The sequence below is a fragment of the Narcine bancroftii genome, chromosome 4 (assembly GCF_036971445.1).
Source record: "Narcine bancroftii isolate sNarBan1 chromosome 4, sNarBan1.hap1, whole genome shotgun sequence".
In the NCBI taxonomy this organism is placed as follows: domain Eukaryota; kingdom Metazoa; phylum Chordata; class Chondrichthyes; order Torpediniformes; family Narcinidae; genus Narcine; species Narcine bancroftii.
In genome coordinates, this window is record NC_091472.1 from 89,603,929 (window position 1) to 89,624,284 (window position 20,356).

Here is a 20,356-nt window from a genome sequence, read left to right on the forward strand (position 1 = left end):
AGATTTATTGCCAGAGTACATACATGACATCACAAACAACTCTAAGATTCTTATTCCTGTGGGCCAGACAGAATTACCACTTACTGACAGAGCAATAAAAAACTGACTCAACATAAACATGTAAATAAATAAAGAAATGTAAACAAACTGACTGCAAAACAGAGAAAAAAATCAATGAGGTACAAAAATAAGAGTCCTTAAATAAGTCCCTGATTGAGTTTGTTGTTAAGGAGTCTGATGGTGGAAGGGATAGCAGCTGTTCCAGAACCTGGTGGTGCGAGTCTTGTGACACCTATACCTCTTTCTTGATGGCAGCAGCGAGAACAGAGTACGTGCTGAAAGATATGGTTGCTGCTGCTCTTTGATGGCAGCGTTTCCTGTTCTTGATGGTTGGGAGGTTTTACCCATGATGTCCTGGGCTGTGTCAACCACCTTGTTTAATTCAATTTCCAACTTCACCAGGAACACTGAACAACTGAATCTTCCTGACTAAAACTCCATGCAGGAAAATCCATGTACACAAAATCCACAGCCTTTCTGATAACTTCCTCAAAAAAACTCTGTTAGATTGGTTAAACACCTACTCCACACAAAACTTATCCCTAATCAGTCCTTTCTATCCAAATACTTGTATATCCAATCTCTTAGAGCACCCTCCAATTTCAGAGGTAATTTGCCTAAATGGCACTCACATCCACAGTGATGAAGTGTTTTGAAAGATTGGCGTTGAAGTATATCAGCTCTTGTCTGAGCAGCAATATGGATCCATTTCAATTTGCCACCCACAGCAACGTCTACAATAGATGCCATCTCACTGGCTCTGTACAAAACCCTGGAACACTTGAAGAGCAAAGATGCATATATTAGAATGCTCTTTATTGACTACAGTTCAGCATTCAACACCATCATTCCCTCAAAACTGATCACCACTCTCCAGGATCTGGGCCTTAATATTCCATTGTGTTATTAGATCCTAGATTTCCTCACTTCCAGATCCCAAACAGTGTGGATTGGCAAGAACATCTCCTCTATAATTTTCATCAGCACTGGAGAATCACAGGGCTGTGTACTTAGCCCCCTGCTCTACTCACTTTACACCTATGACTGGTTAGCTCAGTATGACAACACCATCGACAAATTTGCTAACAATACCACAGTAGTGGGCTGTATAAAAAGGAGCAATGAGTCATCATACAGGAGGGAGATTGAAAATTTGGCTAAATTATGAACTACCAACAACCCCTCATTCAATGTCACCAAAACCAAGCAGTTGATTGTTGACTTTATGAAGGGAAAACCAGAGGTGTACGATCCCCCAGTGATCGTTGGGGATCAGAGGTGGAGAGCATGAGCAATTTAAAATCATGGGAGTCAGTATTTCGGAGGATTTTTCCTGGGCCCAACATACTAATGTCATCTTGAACAAAGCCCTCTACTTCCTCAGGAGGTTTGGTACGACATTGGAAACCTTGGCAAACATCTGCAGAAGTGTAGCGGAAAGTGTGCGAACTGGCTGCATCACTCCCTGGCATGAAATCACCAATACCTCTGAGCGGAAACCCCTGCAAAAGGTAGTAGACACAGCCTAGCACATCACAGGCAAAACTCTCACATTGACATGGAACGTTGCCATAGGAGAGCAGCAGCAATCATCAAGGATTTACACCACTCAGGATATGCTCTATTCTCACTGCTGCCATCAGGTAATAGGTGCAGCAAGAGTGGTACCATCAGGTTCAGGAACAATTGCTACCCCTCCACCAACAGACTCAATCATGGACTCATTTAAGGACTCTTACTTTGCACATTATTTCTTTTACTGAATATTTATATTTTCAGTATTGCACAGTTTGATTCCGTTTCTCTTGTTTCTTTCTTGTGAACAGTTTACAGAGTGATAAGTAGAAATTCTGCCTGGCCCGCAGGAAAAAGATGTCATGTTTGTATTTTGACAATAAATCTTTATTGAATTTGATTTTAAAAACCCCACATATACAGATCTAATGCATTTGCTAGAGTATGTACAATAAATGTGAACACTACTGACGTCAAGCTCACCGCACTATAATTTCACCGATTATTTTTTAGAGATTGAGCAGACCAGGCCTGCGCTCAAGTGTATAATAGGAGGGGATTTCATTCACAATTCTGAAGGCGAAACCTTTTATTTTCTTCATGTCATTATAATAAGCTAAATTATTCCGCCTTCACAACATTTCCTGTATCATGGCTGTGAGTCGATGTCCAGAGTTTTTTTTTTAAAAGACATTTAATCTCACAAAGTGGTCGACAGAGGAGTCTTTTAAAAAGACTTTCCCGAGTCCTTGCAATCACCTGTAATTCCCATCGCGTTGTTTGGTAGGATGGTCCGACCACGTCCACCCACAGACAGCCCTGGAAATGGGCCGGCTGGAGGCGGGAGGGAGGCCCCTCACTGGTTGGAGCTGTTCATGCGACTCCTCTCCCCGCCCCAGTCAATGAATGAACGGCCCTGCTGTCTGTTTCAGGGTGAACGTCAGTGAACGAGGGCAGGCGCTGCAAACTCACCAGCCGGCTGAGCGCTATGACTCAGGTTAGCAGCGAGGGCTTCGGGACGCTGCCCGACGGGCGGCCCGTGCGCCGGTTCACGCTGAGCTCCGATTCGGTGACGCTCCGGGTTCTCTCGTTCGGCGCCATCTTGACGAGCCTGGAGACCAAGGACCGGGACGGCCAAACGGCGGACATCGTCCTAGGCTTCGACAACCTGGAAGGTGGGAGCGTCTGTGGCCCCGGCCCCGGCCGATAGAAAGTTCATCTATTTTGTTTTGGGCAAATGTTTCCTGCAGCTCCTTTATGCCTCAAAAGTGAGGTGGTTATCCAAGGAAGCCTGTAAAAGGATTTGTAAGTTAACTGCCACGCCACATCAGTCATTTCTCTCTCTCTCTATCTCCAATATTCTATTCGACGACCTTTGTTATCAGTTGAAGAACTGAACGTGGACATTGAACTTGCAGACCCTTTCACAATTTGGAAATGTGTCACCCTCGGTTAGGGGTAAATAATAATCCTGGAACTTCCTCCCCAACAATACAGGGACGGTCATCAGAACCACTGTAAGCAGTTCAGAGATAGAAATCAGGATTGTCATGTACAGATAGCCCTCGACTTCCAACCATTGCGAGTTACGTCCACTTGTACATATGACCAACATTTTAAAACATCTTTATTAAAACCACTCTACAAATGCCTATTTTCTATTAAAAGTATGATATACATTGGTCCTTGCTCCTGGAGGCAACCTGACGTCCCCATTCCCCAATTTATGACCAAACCCAAGTTACAACCAATCCTTTGGTCCCCATTACAGTTGTCAAACAGCGATTACCTGTACATCTTTCATTTGTTTGCCCTATAAATCACCCAGAGGTGCTATTAATCCAGTGCCACAAACAAAGACAATAAAGAGTAGCAAAAGAGGATCCCTTCAGAGATACTGTGTCAGTTGATCCTGCCACCTCTTGAGGCTCTAGGCCATTTCATGTCAGGCCTCTGCCTGGAGGCCAGCTACAAGAGTGGATCTAAAACTTAAAACACCTTTCAGACAGCAGCCCTAAAAGGCTGCTCCAGCATCCCATTCATATCCAGGGGCGCCTCGTAGCGCCCTCTGGAGCTGATGAGGTGGGGTGACTGATGCCATAGCGCAGGGGTGTCAAACTCAAATTCACCGAGGGCCAAAATTAAAAACTTGGACTAAGTCGAGGGCCGAACTAAATATTTATTGAAAATTTTCAACAACATCTGCATGTTTTCTCTCAACATATGTAATGTTAAACTTTTTCTTATTAAAATAAATGTTTAATAATAGTTTTGGTTAAACTCTTTCCAGAAGAAGCATTAACAAATAAGAAATGAAATATTCAATAAATAATATTTCTCGATAGCCTTTAAGCTCCTTTTAAATGTATTGTTTTTCACAACCCAACAAGTCAAAAAAATAACAACTTGCTTCAATGAAAATCCAATCTTTCAACTATGAACAGTCCAAAGTTAACCAAAGAAAATATCAATCCAAGCTTAGCTTGCTACACTGTGATTTACTCTGATGCACCTGGGTCTAAACCAGATACTTGGCATCTCTTCTTAGATGCAAGTTCATCAAACTCTGGTGTCAGACTCTGAGCTGAGGAAATCCTCAGGACTGAATGAAGGTGCTCGTCAGTAAGACGACTCCTGTGTGGTGTTTTGTTTATCTTCATCAAAGAGAAGAGTTGTTCGCAGAGATACGTGCTGCCGAACATTGACAACATTTGAGCAGCTTGTGTACGGAGTTGGGGCAGTGTGTCGGGAAGGAACTGTGGGAACTGCGCAGCACCGACAGAGTCATACTTTGACTTGAGTGTGTCATTACACTGGAGCTCAATCAGCTCCATTTGGAGGTTGGTTGGAGCGCTTGTCACGTCAACCGCAAACGGATTGCTGAGTAGTTCGAATCTGCATTTCTGGGCTTCAAAGTCAGCAAATCGTCGGGAAAACTCCGCACGAAGTACGCTTAGTTTTTCAGCAAACTCTGCACTGGGCAACCATGGCAGGTGAGATCTGTTCTTTCATAATTTGGCAGCACAGAAAATGAGCCATGTTTCCCTGCAGCATTTGAGTCTCCCACAAGCACAACTTGGTTCTAAAAGCCCTCACTTCACTGTACATATCTGTAATGATGAGTCCTCGTCCCTGAAGCTGCAGGTTTAGCGCATCGAGATGGCTCACGATGTCACACAGGAATGCCAGCTCACATTGAAACTTTTTATCCCTGAGCTCTGTTGTATCTTTGCCTTTGCTCTCCATAAACAGACATTTCTTCACGCAGCTCAAAGCATCTCTTCAGTACTTTTCCTCGGCTAAGCCATCGCACCTCTGTGTGATAGGGCACCTCTGTGTGATAGGGCACGTCTCCGTATTCTGACCCTAACTCCTCCAGAAAGGACTTGAACTGGCGGTGATTTAAACCTTTGGCTCTTATGAAGTTAACTACTTGAGTTACAGTGTTCATAATATGCTCCGTTTTCAAGGCTTTGCCACACAAGGCTTCCTCGTGGATTATGCAGTGGTAAACTGTAAGCTCACCTGCATGATTCTCCCGCATCTTCTCCCGAATCCTGCCCACCAGTCCATTTTTCTGACCACGCATCGCAAATACACCATCTGTCATTAGTCCCACAAGTTTATCCCAAGGCAGCATCATTTAATTGAGACATTTGGACACCTCCTCGAAGATTTCTTTTCCTGTGGTTGTGCCATGCATGGATTTTAATCCTAAAAGTTCCTCTGTAACGGAAAGTTTCGTGTCCACTCCACGGATGAATATTGATAGCTGGGCAGTATCTGATGTGTCGCTGCTCTCATCTACAGCAAGTGAGTATGCCATAAAATCTTTCCCCTTCTCCTTTAGTTGTTCTTGTAGATTAGTATCAAGCTCACAAGCACGCGCAGCCACGGTGTTTCTGCTCAGGCTCACATTTAAAATCGTTTGCTTTTTATCTGGGCAAATGACATCGCAAACTTTGAGCAGGCATTTTTTTAACAAACTCTCCCTCCGTAAAGGGCCTGGCTGATTTGGCGATCTCTGCGGCCACAATAAAACTAGCCTTTACAGCAGCCTCACTTTGGGATTCTGCTTTGGTGAACATAGTTTGCTGTAAAACCAGACTTTTTTTTCATCTCCTCCACCTTCTGGAGCTTTTGCTTCTCGTTCAGATCCTTATACCTGTCCTGGTGTTTTGTTTCATAGTGTCGTTTTATGTTATATTCTTTAACCGCAGACACACTGGCTCCACACACAAGACAAACAGGTTTCTCTTTAAAAATGATGAACATATAGTCATATGTTCCACCTGTCTCCCACCTGTCTTGAAAGGTCCTGTTTTCTATCTTTCATTTGGCCATTTTTTGTAAGGGGTTTATTAGATGTGAGTTAGGCAACAGGACCTTGCAGATGTTAATGAAAATAAACAGGAGGTGGGGGTGCCAACGCATTTGCAAAGCATTCTGGGATTCAATTCAAATTCAATTCAAATAGCTTTATTGTCATTGTACAAAGTATACAACGAGATTAAAAGACAGCAGTTCAAGGTTACCAATGCAGCAACTCAACCACAGACAGCACCACGGAAGTTAAATAAACAAAAAAAAACGCCGCAGTTCTTAACATAATGGTCATCAGCCACCCGAAGTTCCAGCTCGTCCATTTTGCCTGCCAAGGACCGCACGTTGCCGAGAAGCATGCCAAGGAGCGGAGGTCTACAGGAAGCCCTCCCCAGCCCAGCCAGCAGGCCCGAGCGGTATCCCCCCCCTGCCCCCTCTCCCTCCTCCGCCCCCGCCTCCGCCCACCGCAACCGCCGCCAACAACCCAAGGAGACCCTGCTGGTCTCGCCATCTCACCGGGAATACCGTGAGAGCGGTGGAACTCATCCGCGACCTCCACCCCAGCGGTAAGTCCGATGCCCAGCAGCACCCGCCCACAGATGAAGCTCAAGAAGACGCGGAGGTGACCCACCACGTCCAGCCACATGGAGCTAGGCGGCGGGTCCGTTGTAGCTAGGCGGCGGGTCCGCTGTAGCTAGGCGGCGGGTCCGCTGTAGCTAGGCGGCGGGTCCGTTGTAACTAGGCGGCGGGTCCATTGTAGCTAGGCGGCGGGTCCGTTGTAGCTAGGCGGCGGGTCCGTTGTATTGGCGCCGCTGTGAATATCTAATTAACTTTCCCGTTTACTATATCGGTGTACCGCTGTGCCTGCTGTGGAAGTGCTAAAAACTACTGTGGTAGTGCTTGCTGCTGTGTATGTGCTATACTTGCTCGGCAGCCAGCGGGCCAACTCTAATATATATTTAATATGATCTTGTGGGCCAAATATAATTATATTGCGGCCCAAATTTGGCCCGCGGGCCAGAGTTTGACATGTGTGCCTTAGCGCCACCAGTCATAAAAATGGGCAGAGCAATGGCCATCTTCCCTAACCATAATCCCCCACACAGCTAGAACTGCTCTATGGTGGATTATGAGTTGGGAAGATGGCCATTGCTCTGCGGCATTTTGAGCCTCAGAGAGTGGCCCTGAAGGCTAAAGCGGCCCGGTGTGGATGTTTCAGCCTGCACCAGCTACCCCTGACAGTCCCCACTGCCCCACTGGCTCCCACTGTCCTGCTGACCCCCACTGACGGTCCCTGCTGCCCGACGGCTTCCGCTGCCCTACCAGCCCCCACTGATGGTTCCTGCTGCCCCGCCGGCTCCCACCCGCCTGAGAAGGAGAGGGGTGAATGGGGAGATGGATCGCAAGCTGATGGTATCATCAGCCCACCCCGAACCAGACACTTGTGGCAGCTGTACATTCAGGTCAGTCGCAGCACTGCCAATTATCCTTCCCTGAGAAGGGTTTTGAATTGGCGTATTCAGGAATGTACGTCTTTAGTCGTAAGGACGAAGAACCTCTACCTTTAAAGATGGGTGTTTTCCCTGCTTGCCACCTGTTCAACTTCAGGCATCCAAGTAGTAACTTCACGTGGATTATGTATAGTCCTTGCAAATGAAGCTCAAACAAGTGAACACCTCCCATTGTTTATTTGAACAAGCAATTTGGAGCCAGTAACACTTGGTAAAGGAAGAATAACACTAACTTGTAAAAAAAAATCAAACTGTTATGGTCAAAAATAACAATTTTAATTGCATTGCAGGCTACATTAACAAACATCCCTACTTTGGTGCTGTGATTGGCCGTGTAGCCAATCGAATTGCTGAAGGAAAATTCAGTATAGATGGGAAGGATTATCAGCTGCCTATTAATAATGGACCTAATAGCTTACATGGAGGTTTGAAAGGATTTGACAAGGTAAGGTTCATGTATTATTTTTATGACCAATGAAATCAGGCAACATTGTGCAGATATACAGTAAACTGTCAGTGTTGTACCTTAGTTGTTTGGTGTACTGATCTCTATTTTGCTGAGGCTGAATTCCAGTTTTCATACACTTCCTTGTGGAATTATTTTTTCTCCTTTCTTCCATTCAATACCTGTGTTATGTCTCAAACCAGCAACAACAGGAGACACAATTCAAAAGGGTTAAATTTTAACTATTTATTAATAACTATTAACAATATAATGCCTTAATAAAATTAACCCACTATAAGTATCTATACCAAATATATATAGATATCATACATTTACAAAGTGTGCATATGAAAAACCCAGACCATTACAGTCTGTGTCCAATACTCAAAAAAGGAAAAAAAATCCCAAAACCCCAGGTAAGTCAGTCCAAAATCACAGTCCATAAAATTCAATCTAAAAGTTCAACATCCACGTTCAGTTCTTTAACTGATAACAAAGGATGTCGAATAGAATATTGGAGAGAGAGAGAAAGAGAGAAATGACTGATGTGGCGTTGCAGTTAACTTACAAGTCCTTTTATAGGCTTCCTTGGATGACGTCCCTTGGTTCTCAAAGTGTGGTTTTTAACCACCTCACTTTTGAGGCATGTGCATTTAACATGGCTCTTCAAAATCTCTATGACAAGAAAGATTCACAGTGGCCTTTTTAGTCACATTTGAATTCAGTCTTTCCCCTGAGAAGGGGGTCAGCTAGAACCGTTTTCAAATGCAGAGCATGTGGTATGTCTGTGTATCCTTCTTGGCTGTTCCAAACCAAACTGCTTCACAGCTGGGTTTTCCCATTTTCTTGAAAGTTCCAAGCAATTAATACATTTATCTTTCTTGTCTGCACAGCTTGACCTTGGCGAGTCAGCACTGAGCTGTATCACCAGTTACACAGTTCTTTGCAGAAATCCATCCTTTATAATGATAATCCACTGTCCAAATGGTCAATCCATGGTGCATAACACCTCCCACCCACAAAGAAAATTTTGCTCTGTAAGAACAAAATTTTAGTAATTAAGGCGTCACAACCACAATATGAAGCAAAACACTATGTTCATCTACAATAGTGGTTCTCAACCTTTTTCTTTCTACTCAAATACCACCTTAAGTAATCCCTATGTCACAAGTCTTCTGATTATTAAAGGATTGCTTAAGATGGTATGTGGGTGGAAAGAAAATGGATGAAAACCACTGTTTTAAGTGTATCTAATTGACTCATTATATGCATGGTTTTATAACTCCAAAGGAAATGGGCCAATGACAATTTTTCTCAACCTTCTCTTCACACTCACATCCCACCTTAAGCTATCCCTTACTAATCACAGAGCACTGATGGCATAGGGATTACTTAAAGTGGCATGTGAGTGGAAAGAAAAAGGTTGAGAACCACTGATCTCCAAGCACACATAGTAACTAATTTCATTTACTAAGTTTAGCATCTAGAAAGACAATTGGCAATCTCATTGGTGGAATCATTCTTTTGATGATCATTAAACTTCTTCGAGAAGTAGGTCACATCATCATCCTTCTTCTGCACTGCACCCACAGCTAAAAAAAATGGTTTCCCTAAGCTAGGTGACTCAAGCACAGGTGGGTGGCATAAAATGGCCCTCAATTTTACAAATGCTTTTTGGCAACATTTCGACCAGACAAATTTTTCTCCCTTCTTAATCAGTTTTGTTAGAGGGAGTGTAATACCTGCAAAGTTTTTACAAAACTTGTGATAGTAGCCAGTCATTTCCAGGAACCTTCGAAGAGTTTTCTTACTAGTTGGAACAGGGAACTCAGAGATAGTCAAAACCTTTGCCTCAACTGGCACCAACAGCCTCTAACTTACGACATAACCCAGATAAATAATAGTCGCATGACCAAACTCACTTTTACTTAATTGTGAGATGTGGTTTTGAAAGTTGATTAAACAATTTTTATAACTCAAGGAAATCCTCTTCCCATGTGTCACTACTGATAACTAAATCATCAATGTGAGCACCTGTGTGCTTCAACCCTTGAATTGCAGAATTAATCATTCTTTGAAATGTCCCTGGAGCATTCTTCATTCCAAAAGGCATGACATTGTACTCATACAGCCTAGAGCAGGGGTGTCAAACTCAAATTCAGAGGGCCAAAATTAAAAACTTGGACTAAGTCGTGGGCCAAACTAAATATTTTTTGAAAATTTTCAACAACATCTGCATGTTTTCTCTTCTTTCAACATATGTAATGTTCAACTTTTTCTGATTAAAATAAATGTTTCATAATAGTTTTGGTTAAACTCTTTCCAGAAGAAGCATTAACAAATGAGAAATAAAATATTCAATAAATAATATTTCTCTATAGCCTTTAAGCTCCTTTTAAATGTTTTTTTGTTTCACAAGCCAACAAGTAAAAAAAATAACAACTTGCTTCAATGACAAACAAGTTTGTCTTTTAAAATGGTGAACATATAGTCTGCCTCCCACCTGTCTTGAAAGGTCCTGTTTTCTGTCTTTGGTTTGGCCATTTTTCGTAAGGGGCTTATTACATGTGAATTAGGCGACAGGTCACAGATGCTAATGAAAGTAAAGAGAGGAAGTGGGGGCGATTAGCGGGCTGACGGGCCGGCGCCAACGCATTTGCAAAGCATTCTGGGATTTGTAGTATTAGCTGTGCATGCGCTATACTGGCGTGGCGGCCAGCTCTAATACATATTTGATATGATCTTGCGGGCCAAATATAATTATATCACGGGCCAAATTTGGCCCGCGGGCCTGAGTTTGACATGTGTGGCCTAGTAGGTGTTACAAATGCAGAAATCTTTATACCCCTAACTGTATAACCTTTCCTCAAGTCAATTTTAGTAAGAAGTTTTGCCTTCCCCACTCTGTCTATACAATCATTCATTCTAGAAATAGGATAAGCATCTGTCTTTGTCACAGCATTTATCTTTCTATAGTCAGTACAGAACCTAACAGTTCCATTTGGCTTAGGGACTAAAACACAAGGTGAACTCCAACCTAAAGTAAACTTTCTAATGATACCATTCTTCAACATGTAGTAAATTTGCTGATCGATTAGTCGGCACTTTTCCATATTCATCCAATAGGATTGCTGTTTAATAAGTCTAGCATCACCGATATCAACATCATAGAAAGCTATGGAAATTTTCTGAGGTACATCTGAAATAAATTCTAAAATTTTACAAGTAACTGCTTTATTTTTTTCCTTTCTGAAGTTTGGAAGTGAGCCAACTTTGATTTCAGGGCCTGCAAAACCCTGGAATTTTCCAACCTCAGGCTTATCAAATTTTGTGTCCCATGACCTTCTCTGATTTTTTTTTTAATTGTCTCCTCATTATCCTGGTCGATAGCTATCACCTTTGGCGAAAGTTTAGACTTATTGTGAGGTGCTTGCTCAAAATATGGCTTACGTGACAGACCTGAGTTTCTCGTCTGCAATTAGACGTTTCAATAATATAAGTGACCTTGTAGCATTCACGCTATGCAGGCATGGAGAAGAACGACATGCACACCAAAGACTTGAAGTCGAGATTGGTTTATTGCACTGGTCATCATGTTTATATGGGCTCAAGGCGCTGATGTTAGGGGTCTGCATCATTGGAGCACCAGCCTGGGATTGGCTGGCATTCCCACCACATTTCACTGTCTTTCCGCCGTGCGGGAGGTCACCTAGGATGACGGCCGGTGTCATCCCAGGTCAACGTCGTTGCGACTTTCGTCGGCTATTTTGTGGCCTCTCTGCGTCTCTGTATGCAGGCCGCTACAACCTCATTAATTTTGGACAAATTCATATGGCCCTGAAAACCTAGCCCTAAGACAATAGACAATAGAGGATTTGAATGTGTAGGATCAGAACCAACACTTTGTCACCAGGTTTCAAATTTCTCATTTTTGCCTTGTGATCATACCAAATTTTCATCATCTGTTAAGTGGCCTTTAAATTCTCTTTGTCCATTTCACAAGCTTCATGCAACCAATCCTTAATTTTAAATACATAATCCAACAAATTTAAATGCACATCATTATTAATCCACTGTTCTTTTTAATAACATTAAAGAACCTCTCACCTCATGTCCAAAAACCAACTCAAATGGACTAAAACCAAATGATTCTTTGACAGACTCCCTCACTGCAAATAAAAGCAAATGAATCCTTCATCCCAATCCTTCACATTTTCAAAACAATAAGTTCTTATCATGTTTTCAGAGTCAAATGGAACCTCTCCAATGCCCCTTGACTCTCTGGATGGAATGCAGAAGATACAATCTAGTTAACTCTCAATTCATAAACCACTTGTTGGAATAAGCATGACATAAAATTACTCCCTTGATTTGACTGAATTTCTCTTGGCAGGACAACCAAGGTGAAAATCTTTTAACAAAGCCTTCACAATTATCTTTGCTTTAATGTTTCTCAGAGGAATGGCCTCCAGAAACATTGTGGTTACACACATAATTGTCAGCAAATACTGATTCCCAGCTTTGGTTTTGAGCACTTGGTCAACACAGTCCTTTTCTTTTAGCCATGGTGGGGTTTAATAATTCCCTTCAGAAGTGACTTTTCCTTTGCCATGATGGGATTCAACACGTTCCCTTTGACCACAATGGGATTCAACAAGCTTGATGAGCTTTCCATTTGATTACCCTCTGTAACATAAGAGACCATTGGTTTTGTGGCCAATTTAAATTCACAGCCACTTTCTCAGAGTGCTGCTTCCTCAAATGGAGGAACTAACTTAACTCTCTACTGACCATAAGCACTCACCATTAGGCTCATGCAGCCTAATTTTCTCATCTGCATGTAGTTCTCATATCTTCAGTTCTATCTCTAATTTCTTCTGTTTCTCAGCTGCTTTTATTTATCCAATTTCTTTTGTCTCTGTCTTGGGTAAACTTATACCTCTCATTTTGTTCAATTTAGATTGGTCACAGTGTTTGAGCTCTTTTTTTTCTTTGGCTTGGATTCGCGGACGAAGATTTATGGAGGGGTAATGTCCACGTCAGCTGCAGGCTCGTTTGTGGCTGACAAGTCCGATGCGGGACAGGCAGACACAGTTGCAGCGGTTGCAAGGGAAAATTGGTTGGTTGGGGTTGGGTGTTGGGTTTTTCCTCCTTTGTCTTTTGTCAGTGAGGTGGGCTCTGCGGTCTTTTTCAAAGGAGGTTGCTGCCCGCCGAACTGTGAGGCGCCAAGATGCACGGTTTGAGGCGATATCAGCCCACTGGTGGTGGTCAATGTGGCAGGCACCAAGAGATTTCTTTAGGCAGTCCTTGTACCACTTCTTTGGTGCACCTCTGTCACGGTGGCCAGTGGAGAGCTCGCCATATAACACGATCTTGGGAAGTCGATGGTCCTCCATTCTGGAGACGTGACCTACTCAGCGCAGTTTGATCTTCAGCAGCGTGGATTCGATGCTGTCGGCCTTTGCCATCTCGAGTACTTCGATGTTAGGGATGAAGTCGCTCCAATGAATGTTGAGGATGGAGCGGAGACAACGCTGGTGGAAGCGTTCTAGGAGCCGTAGGTGATGCCGGTAGAGGACCCATGATTTGGAGCCGAACAGGAGTGTGGGTATGACAACGGCTCTGTATACGCTAATCTTTGTGAGGTTTTTCAGTTGGTTGTTTTTCCAGACTCTTTTATGTAGTCTTCCAAAGGCGCTATTTGCCTTGGCGAGTCTGTTGCTTAGCTCGTTGTCGATCCTTGCATCCGATGAAATGGTGCAGCCGAGATAGGTAAACTGGTTGACCGTTTTGAGTTTTGTATGCCTGATGGAGATGTGGGGGGGCTGGTAGTCATGGTGGGGAGCTGGCTGATGGAGGACCTCAGTTTTTTTCAGGCTGACTTCCAGGCCAAACATTTTGGCAGTTTCCGCAAAACAGGACGTCAAGCGCTGAAGAGCTGGCTCCGAAAGAAAATAGACACACACACCGAGAGCAGTTCAGTTTATACAAATGTTTATTACTAATTCAAAAGCTGATTTCACACTACAAGATGCAAGCCCTTCCCAACTATACTTATCAACGCTTGGACTGGTCCCAACTGCCTAAACGAGGCAACGACTGCACACTTGTAGTAGGTTGTCAGGGCGCCAGTAGCAGCTTCTCCACCTCCCCCGACCTGGACGTTGCTCGGACTCTGGATGTTCTTCCTTCTTGACAAGGGGTGTTCCCACCCCTCGGAGAGTTTAAACTTCAGCAGCAGGACCACAGGCTTATATACCCCAAAAACAATTAATCATGCGCCTACTCCTTCTAACATTTGTCTGTCAAAATCAAAACTGAACATACCATTCTACAATTTAGAAGATTAATTAATTATTATGGAACCAGGATGCTATGATTTCCTGGTTTATCTCGTAGATACAAAGACTTATTAAAACTTCTCAGGCTTTGCAATGCCATGTTATCCTACATTTAGGAAAGAACAATTAATCATGCGCCTACTCCTTCTAACATTTGTCAGTCAAAATCAAAGCTGAACATACATCCTACAATTTAGAAGATTAATTATTATGGAACCAGGATGTTATGATTTCCTGGTTTATCTCGTAGATACAAAGACTTATTAAAACTTCTTGAGCAAGACAGAGTTGTGACCAATTTGTCAATTTCAGAGTGTCGCATTTGACAACTGCTTTCCCTGGGCCTCACAGTGGAATTCCATTTCAAAGTGTATCTTCAGAAAAATCCCCATGGCTGAGTTTAATTACATCTGCTAGTTCTGAAAGTAAGGTGACCTGAGTGTGGCCCCAGTGTCGTCAGTTCCACATAAGCAAAAAGCATCTGGGCACATGGTTTTAATCCTCCATTACAGTCTCTTAGCTGCCTCCACTTCTAATCTCTTTAATTCCAACTGTATTTTCTCAGAAATTTTACTCTTGGGAAACTGCTCTAACACTTTGTCAGACTTTCTTGCTTGTTTGTAGTATTTTGCAATTTTCCTCCCAATTACCACCTTTTTCATTCATGGTTCTACTGAAGCAATTGCCAACTTGTTGCCATTAGTTGCCAACTCGTGCTTTTTTGCCTTTTTTATATTCTCAAGAAAGGGCAATGCCAAAAATTCCTTTAAATCCATGGTTACTGGTTTGTTGCTGTTGATTTCAACACACACCCACACCTACACAAGCACACACACTTCCAATTATTTTTACCAAAGGCATTTCCTACACCAGAGCTCCAGCTTGATACAGACTCAGACAATTGATCACTAATCAATCAACCTTTAACCTCCCACTTTGTACATCTCAAACCAGCAACCACAGAAGACAGAATATATTTCTTAACAATATAATGCCTTAACCCACTATAATTATCGAATATTTACAGATATTCAGATATGTGAAAATCCCAGACCATTACAGTCTGTGCCCAATACTCACAAAAGGAAAAATCCCCAAAGCCCTAGGTCAGTCTAGTCAAGTAAGTCAATTCACAGAATTCAATCTCAAAGTTCAGTTTTTTAACTGATAACAAAGGACATCGAATAGAACATTGGAGAGAGAGAGAGAGAGAGAGAGAGAGAGAGAAATGACTGATGTTGCATTGCAGCAAAATTACAAATCCTTTTGCAGGCTTCCTCAGATGACTTCCCTTGGTTCTCAAAGTGTGGTTTTTAATCATCTCACTTTTGAGGCATGTGGATTTAATGCAACTTTCTAAAATCTCTATGACAAGAGAGAGTCACGGTAACCTTTTTAGTCACACTCAAATTCACCCTTTTTCCTGAGAAGAGGGTCAGCCAGAACTGTTCTCCAGCGCAGAGCATATGATATCTCTGTGTATCCTTTTGGATGTTCCAAACCAAAGTCTCTGCTTCACAGCTGCATTCTCCCGCATTCATGAACGTCCCAAGCAATTAATATATTACTCTCGACTCTGCACAGCTTGACCTTAGCGAGTTAGCACTGAGCTGTGTGTATCCTTCTTGGATGTTCCAAACCAAAGTCTCTGCTTCACAGCTGCATTCACCCGCATTCATGAACGTCCCAAGCAACTAATATATTTCTCTCGACTCTGCACAGCTTGACCCTGGCGAGTTAGCACTGAGCTGTACCACCATGTTACACAGTTCTTAGCAGAAATCCAGTCAGTCCATGGCCCATAACACTTGTAACAGTTCTGACGCCTTCTCTTACTTTAGCAGTTTTCAGTTTCCTACTTGCAACCGCTTCATTGTCACCATGACTTCTAATCTCTACACTTCTATCTCACAATAGTATGAATTCAGGGCCGTTCAATGTTTTCTTCCAGGTAAACCAAACCAGATCTCCCTCCACTTTGTTGAACTTGTTTTCACATGGAACAATTTCATTTAATTCTTCCAATTAAATGGGAATAAGTATGACCTCCATCTGTATCTTCTTGTGGGATATGCAGAGTATTCTTTACTTTGATCTTACTTTGGTCTTCTGTCTGACTTTTTTGATTACACTGATAACTTATTTTACTCTCATTGTGGACTTGAATGTTTAAATCATCCTGACTGCCAGTTTCCACCTGCTCTCACTTTACATGATTTATTTGTCATTTTTCCTTTCAACTTCCCAACCTCCATTTTGACAAATAGGTTAGTCAACATCTACCAAAATCCTGCAGACTCTGAACCAGCTTGATGATGCCCCTTCCTGTCTTGTTTCTTGTTGGAATAGCATTCTACTCTCCTATCCTGTGTTGATTCTGTTCTCAGCACACCGTATAAGATCATGTTAAATGAGAATGCTGTAGAGCAGTACAACCAAGAAACAGGCCCTCTGATGTCTCTACAGATACTGTTACACAGGTCACACATCTTTGACCTTTCTAATTGCTTGTTGAACCTGCATATTGACTATCTCATTTTCAGAGATATCTGAGTGTCTCTGAACAGTAGCATTTTTCATTCTCTCATTTTATCCATATTTTTACCAAAATGTGGATGACACCACATTTTTCCATATTATATTTCAATTGCTATGTCCGTGCACTGAATTTGGCATTATCCTCCTGAACCACCCCGAGATTCTTGTCACAGTCCAGACTGCCACCTACTACACCAGTATTATTTATATTTTTAATTTTTAAATTAAAAACAAACTAGACATGCAGCATGGTAATAGGCCCTTCTTGTGCTGCCCAAATACCCCAATTAAACTGCAACCCCTTTATATTTTGAAAGGTAGAAGGAAACCCTTTCAGGCTGGGAAGAACATACAAACTCCTTATAGACGGAGAGCCATCACAGAATTATTGATTGTAAGCTATTAAAAGTGTGTTTGTACTCCTCACTGTATCTGAGTGCAATAAATCGCGTTACAATTTTAACAGCTTAAGTTTGAAGCAGGATGGAAGCCCTGTTTTTTTTAAAATTTTTATTTTTCATACTATGAACCATATTAATCAAAATACACACAAACATTTCCCTCTTGAATATACACAGTGGCATTTTCTCCCCCTTTTTCCCCCCCCTCCCTTCCTCCCTCCTTCCCAGTCCCTTCCAAACCCATTAAACGTTCAAAATATACTTTGCAATAAACCCATTAAAAAATGTCATCACACATGAAAATAAACAAGAAAATTGTGTCATCTACTTTGACACACTGGATCAGGTCATTTCGTCTTCTCATTCTATCATTTTAGGGGGTGGAGGTCCGCAGTAGGCCCTCTCTGTGATGTTCCATGTACGGTTCCCAAATTTGTTCAAATAATGTGAGTTTATTTTTTAAATTATATGTTATTTTTTCCAATGGAATACATTTATTCATTTCTATGTACCATTGCTGTACTCTCAGACTCTCTTCCGATTTCCAAATTGACATTATACATTTTTTTGCTACAGCTAAGGCTATCATAAATCTTTTTTGCGCTTCATCCAGTTTAAGGCCTAATTCTTTACTTATATTACTTAGTAGAAAGATCTCTGGGTTTTTTGGTTTGTTGCTTTTTGTGATTTTATTTAATACCTGATTTAGATCTTCCCAAAACTTTTTCACTTTCTTACATGCCCAAATTGCATGAAATGTTGTTCCCGTTTCCTTCTTACAGCGAAAACATCTATCTGATAATGTTGGATTCCATTTATTTAACTTTTGGGACCAATTATATTGTATCATGAGTTAACCTCACGTTTATTATATTTTTCATAGTTCCAGAGCATAACTTTTCCCATATTTCATTTTTTATCTTTATGTTTAAATCTTTTTCCCACTTTTTGGGTTTATAGCTTATTTCATCATTTTCCTTCTCTTGCAGCTTGATGTACATGTTGGTTATAAATCTTTTTATTATTGTTGTTTCTGTAATCACATACTCAAAGCTGCTTCCTTCTAGTAATCTCAGTCTGCTTCCCAATTTTTCCTTTAAGTGGGTTTTCAGTTAGTGGTATGCAAACATTGTACCATGAGTTATTCCATATTTGTACTTCATTTGTTCAAATGTTAATAAATTATTTCCCAAAAAACAATTTTCTATTCTTTTTAATTCCTTTTCTCTCCCATTCTCTAAAGGAAAGGTTATCTATTGTGAAAGGGATTAATTGATTTTGCATCAATAATAATTTTGGTCGTTGGTAATTTGTTTTTTTCCTTTCTACGTGAATCTTCTTCCATATGTTGAATAAATGGTACAGTACTGGTGAACCTTATATTGTACCAGTTTTTCATTCCACTTATAAAGTATATGTTCTGGTACCTTCTCCCCTATTTTATCTAGCTCTATCTTGATCCAATCTGGTTTTTCCCTTGTTTGATAAAAATCTGATAGATATCTTAATTGTGCTGCTCTATAATAATTTTTAAAGTTTTGTAGCTGCAAACCACCTTGTTTGTACCATTCTGTGTAATCCGCATTATTCATTGGCATCGCTTCACTTTTATTTGCTTTGATCTTGTACCCCGATATTTCTCCATCTTCATTCAATTGATGGAAGCCCTGTTGAAGCCAGGCATGCTCCAGGTCGACCTTCTGTCCCCTGATGTCCCGGAGGAATTCACACACTGGCTGGAGTGCTTCCAGTCCTACCTGATGGCCACACAAGACGTCTTCAACTCTGATAGTCTCCGGAGATCTGCTCTCTCGAGTCGACCCCAAAGGGTACGCTGTCATCAGAGACTGTGCTAAAATGAGTTAGCCATAGAAGGCTTGAAGTCCAGCTACACGAGGCTCCAGAACAACATGCTGGTGAGGCACCTGCTCTCTCAATGTTGGCAGCGTCCGGGTGAGTTGCTGGATGATTATGTCCTTGAACTGTGGGCCTTGGCTAGAAAATGCCACTGAAGCAGTTTCGGCCCAGAGGAGAGAGGAGGAACAAATCCGGGACACCCTCATGGCAGGAGTGAGGTCGAGGTACATGAGGCAGCGACTGCTGGAGTTGGGGAAGAATGACTTGGCCAGCACTTGAGCAGGCCCAACTGGGAGCTGACGACCTCATGGGCGAAAGCAGCGCCTTTTCAGACGACCAGGTCATTGGGGTGCCGGCAACCCCGCAATTCCAGCGCCGACTGCTGCAACTACGCGCGACTGGGGATGCTACTTCTGTGGACAGGCACAGCACCCCCACGCCCGATGCCCCGCGAAGGACTCCGTGTGCTCAGGATGCGGTAAGCGAGGGCAATGGGTGAAGGTCTGCAGGACTAAAGGGAACTCAAAGAGGGCAACCGCATGTGCAACCCCCAAATCATCATTCAACCCGTGTCCGAGTCACAAAGTGCTGGCTTCAGCCTCTCCGTGCTCGCTGCCAGCATCTTGCTGCGCCTCGTGGCGAGACCCGCCACCAGAATTAAAGCATCGCGAGAAGCTACAGTGGCCATCTTGCCGCACCTCATGGTCGATGCCATCTTGTCTGCCTGTGGGCCAAGAAGAGAGAGTTGACATCAGTATGGGGAGTGACAGAGTTTCCGGATCACTGGCATCAGTTGTCCTGGATCAGGCTATACCTCACCAATTGAATAACTCGACAATGGAGGTGAAGGTAATGGAGACTTGACTGATTGCTTGGTAGACACTGGTTCCAATGAGAGCTTTAGAAACTCTGTGATGGCTCTCTGGAGCAACTTAAAAGTGTACCCGACAGACTATCGTATTTTCATAGCTTCGTACTCGCACTCTGTGACAATCCAGGGGTATAGTACATCTAACTGTAAAAGGGGGGACTTTTATAAGTTCCGGCTGTATGTACTAAAGGATTTGTGTGCTTCTGTGTTGCTGGGCCTCAACTTGCTGTGTCACCTTAAAAGCTTGACCATGGATACTCTGGCTCACTTCCTCTAATCACAGTGTGGAACGGAAGGCTACAAAAGCCGGATGTCACATGCGGTCTCTCCACCCCCACCACTATTTCCGAACTTGACTCCGGATTCTAAACCAATAGCCACAAAGAGCAGATGATACAGTGCATGGGATCGGGAATTTATCAGAGCCGAGACACAGCAGCTACTCAATTGAACCTAGTAACAGCCCATGGAGAGCCCAGGTGGTAGTTGTGAAA

At 42.6% G+C, this 20,356-nt stretch overlaps 1 protein-coding gene and 1 long non-coding RNA gene across 5 annotated transcripts in view; one reads left to right on the forward strand and one right to left on the reverse strand.

The window, feature by feature from the left end:
• Window positions 1-3,083, reverse strand: part of LOC138760813 (uncharacterized) — a 40,504-nt gene extending 37,421 nt beyond the window's left edge. The window contains exon 1 of one of the 2 annotated variants that reach the window (XR_011355887.1): window positions 2,335-3,083. This is a non-coding gene — a long non-coding RNA (uncharacterized lncRNA). The remainder of the gene's footprint in view (window positions 1-2,334) is intronic. The other variant, XR_011355886.1, reaches the window with a different exon arrangement.
• galm (galactose mutarotase) overlaps window positions 2,456-20,356 on the forward strand; it is a 111,676-nt gene continuing 93,775 nt past the window's right edge. For 2 of the 3 annotated variants that reach the window (XM_069931928.1, XM_069931930.1), the window contains exons 1-2: window positions 2,480-2,750; window positions 7,700-7,854. In XM_069931928.1, coding sequence (XP_069788029.1) covers window positions 2,564-2,750; window positions 7,700-7,854 — 342 coding nt within the window. In that variant the 5' untranslated portion in view covers window positions 2,480-2,563. Of the gene's footprint in view, window positions 2,751-7,699; window positions 7,855-20,356 lie in introns of all 3 variants that reach the window. The other variant, XM_069931929.1, reaches the window with a different exon arrangement.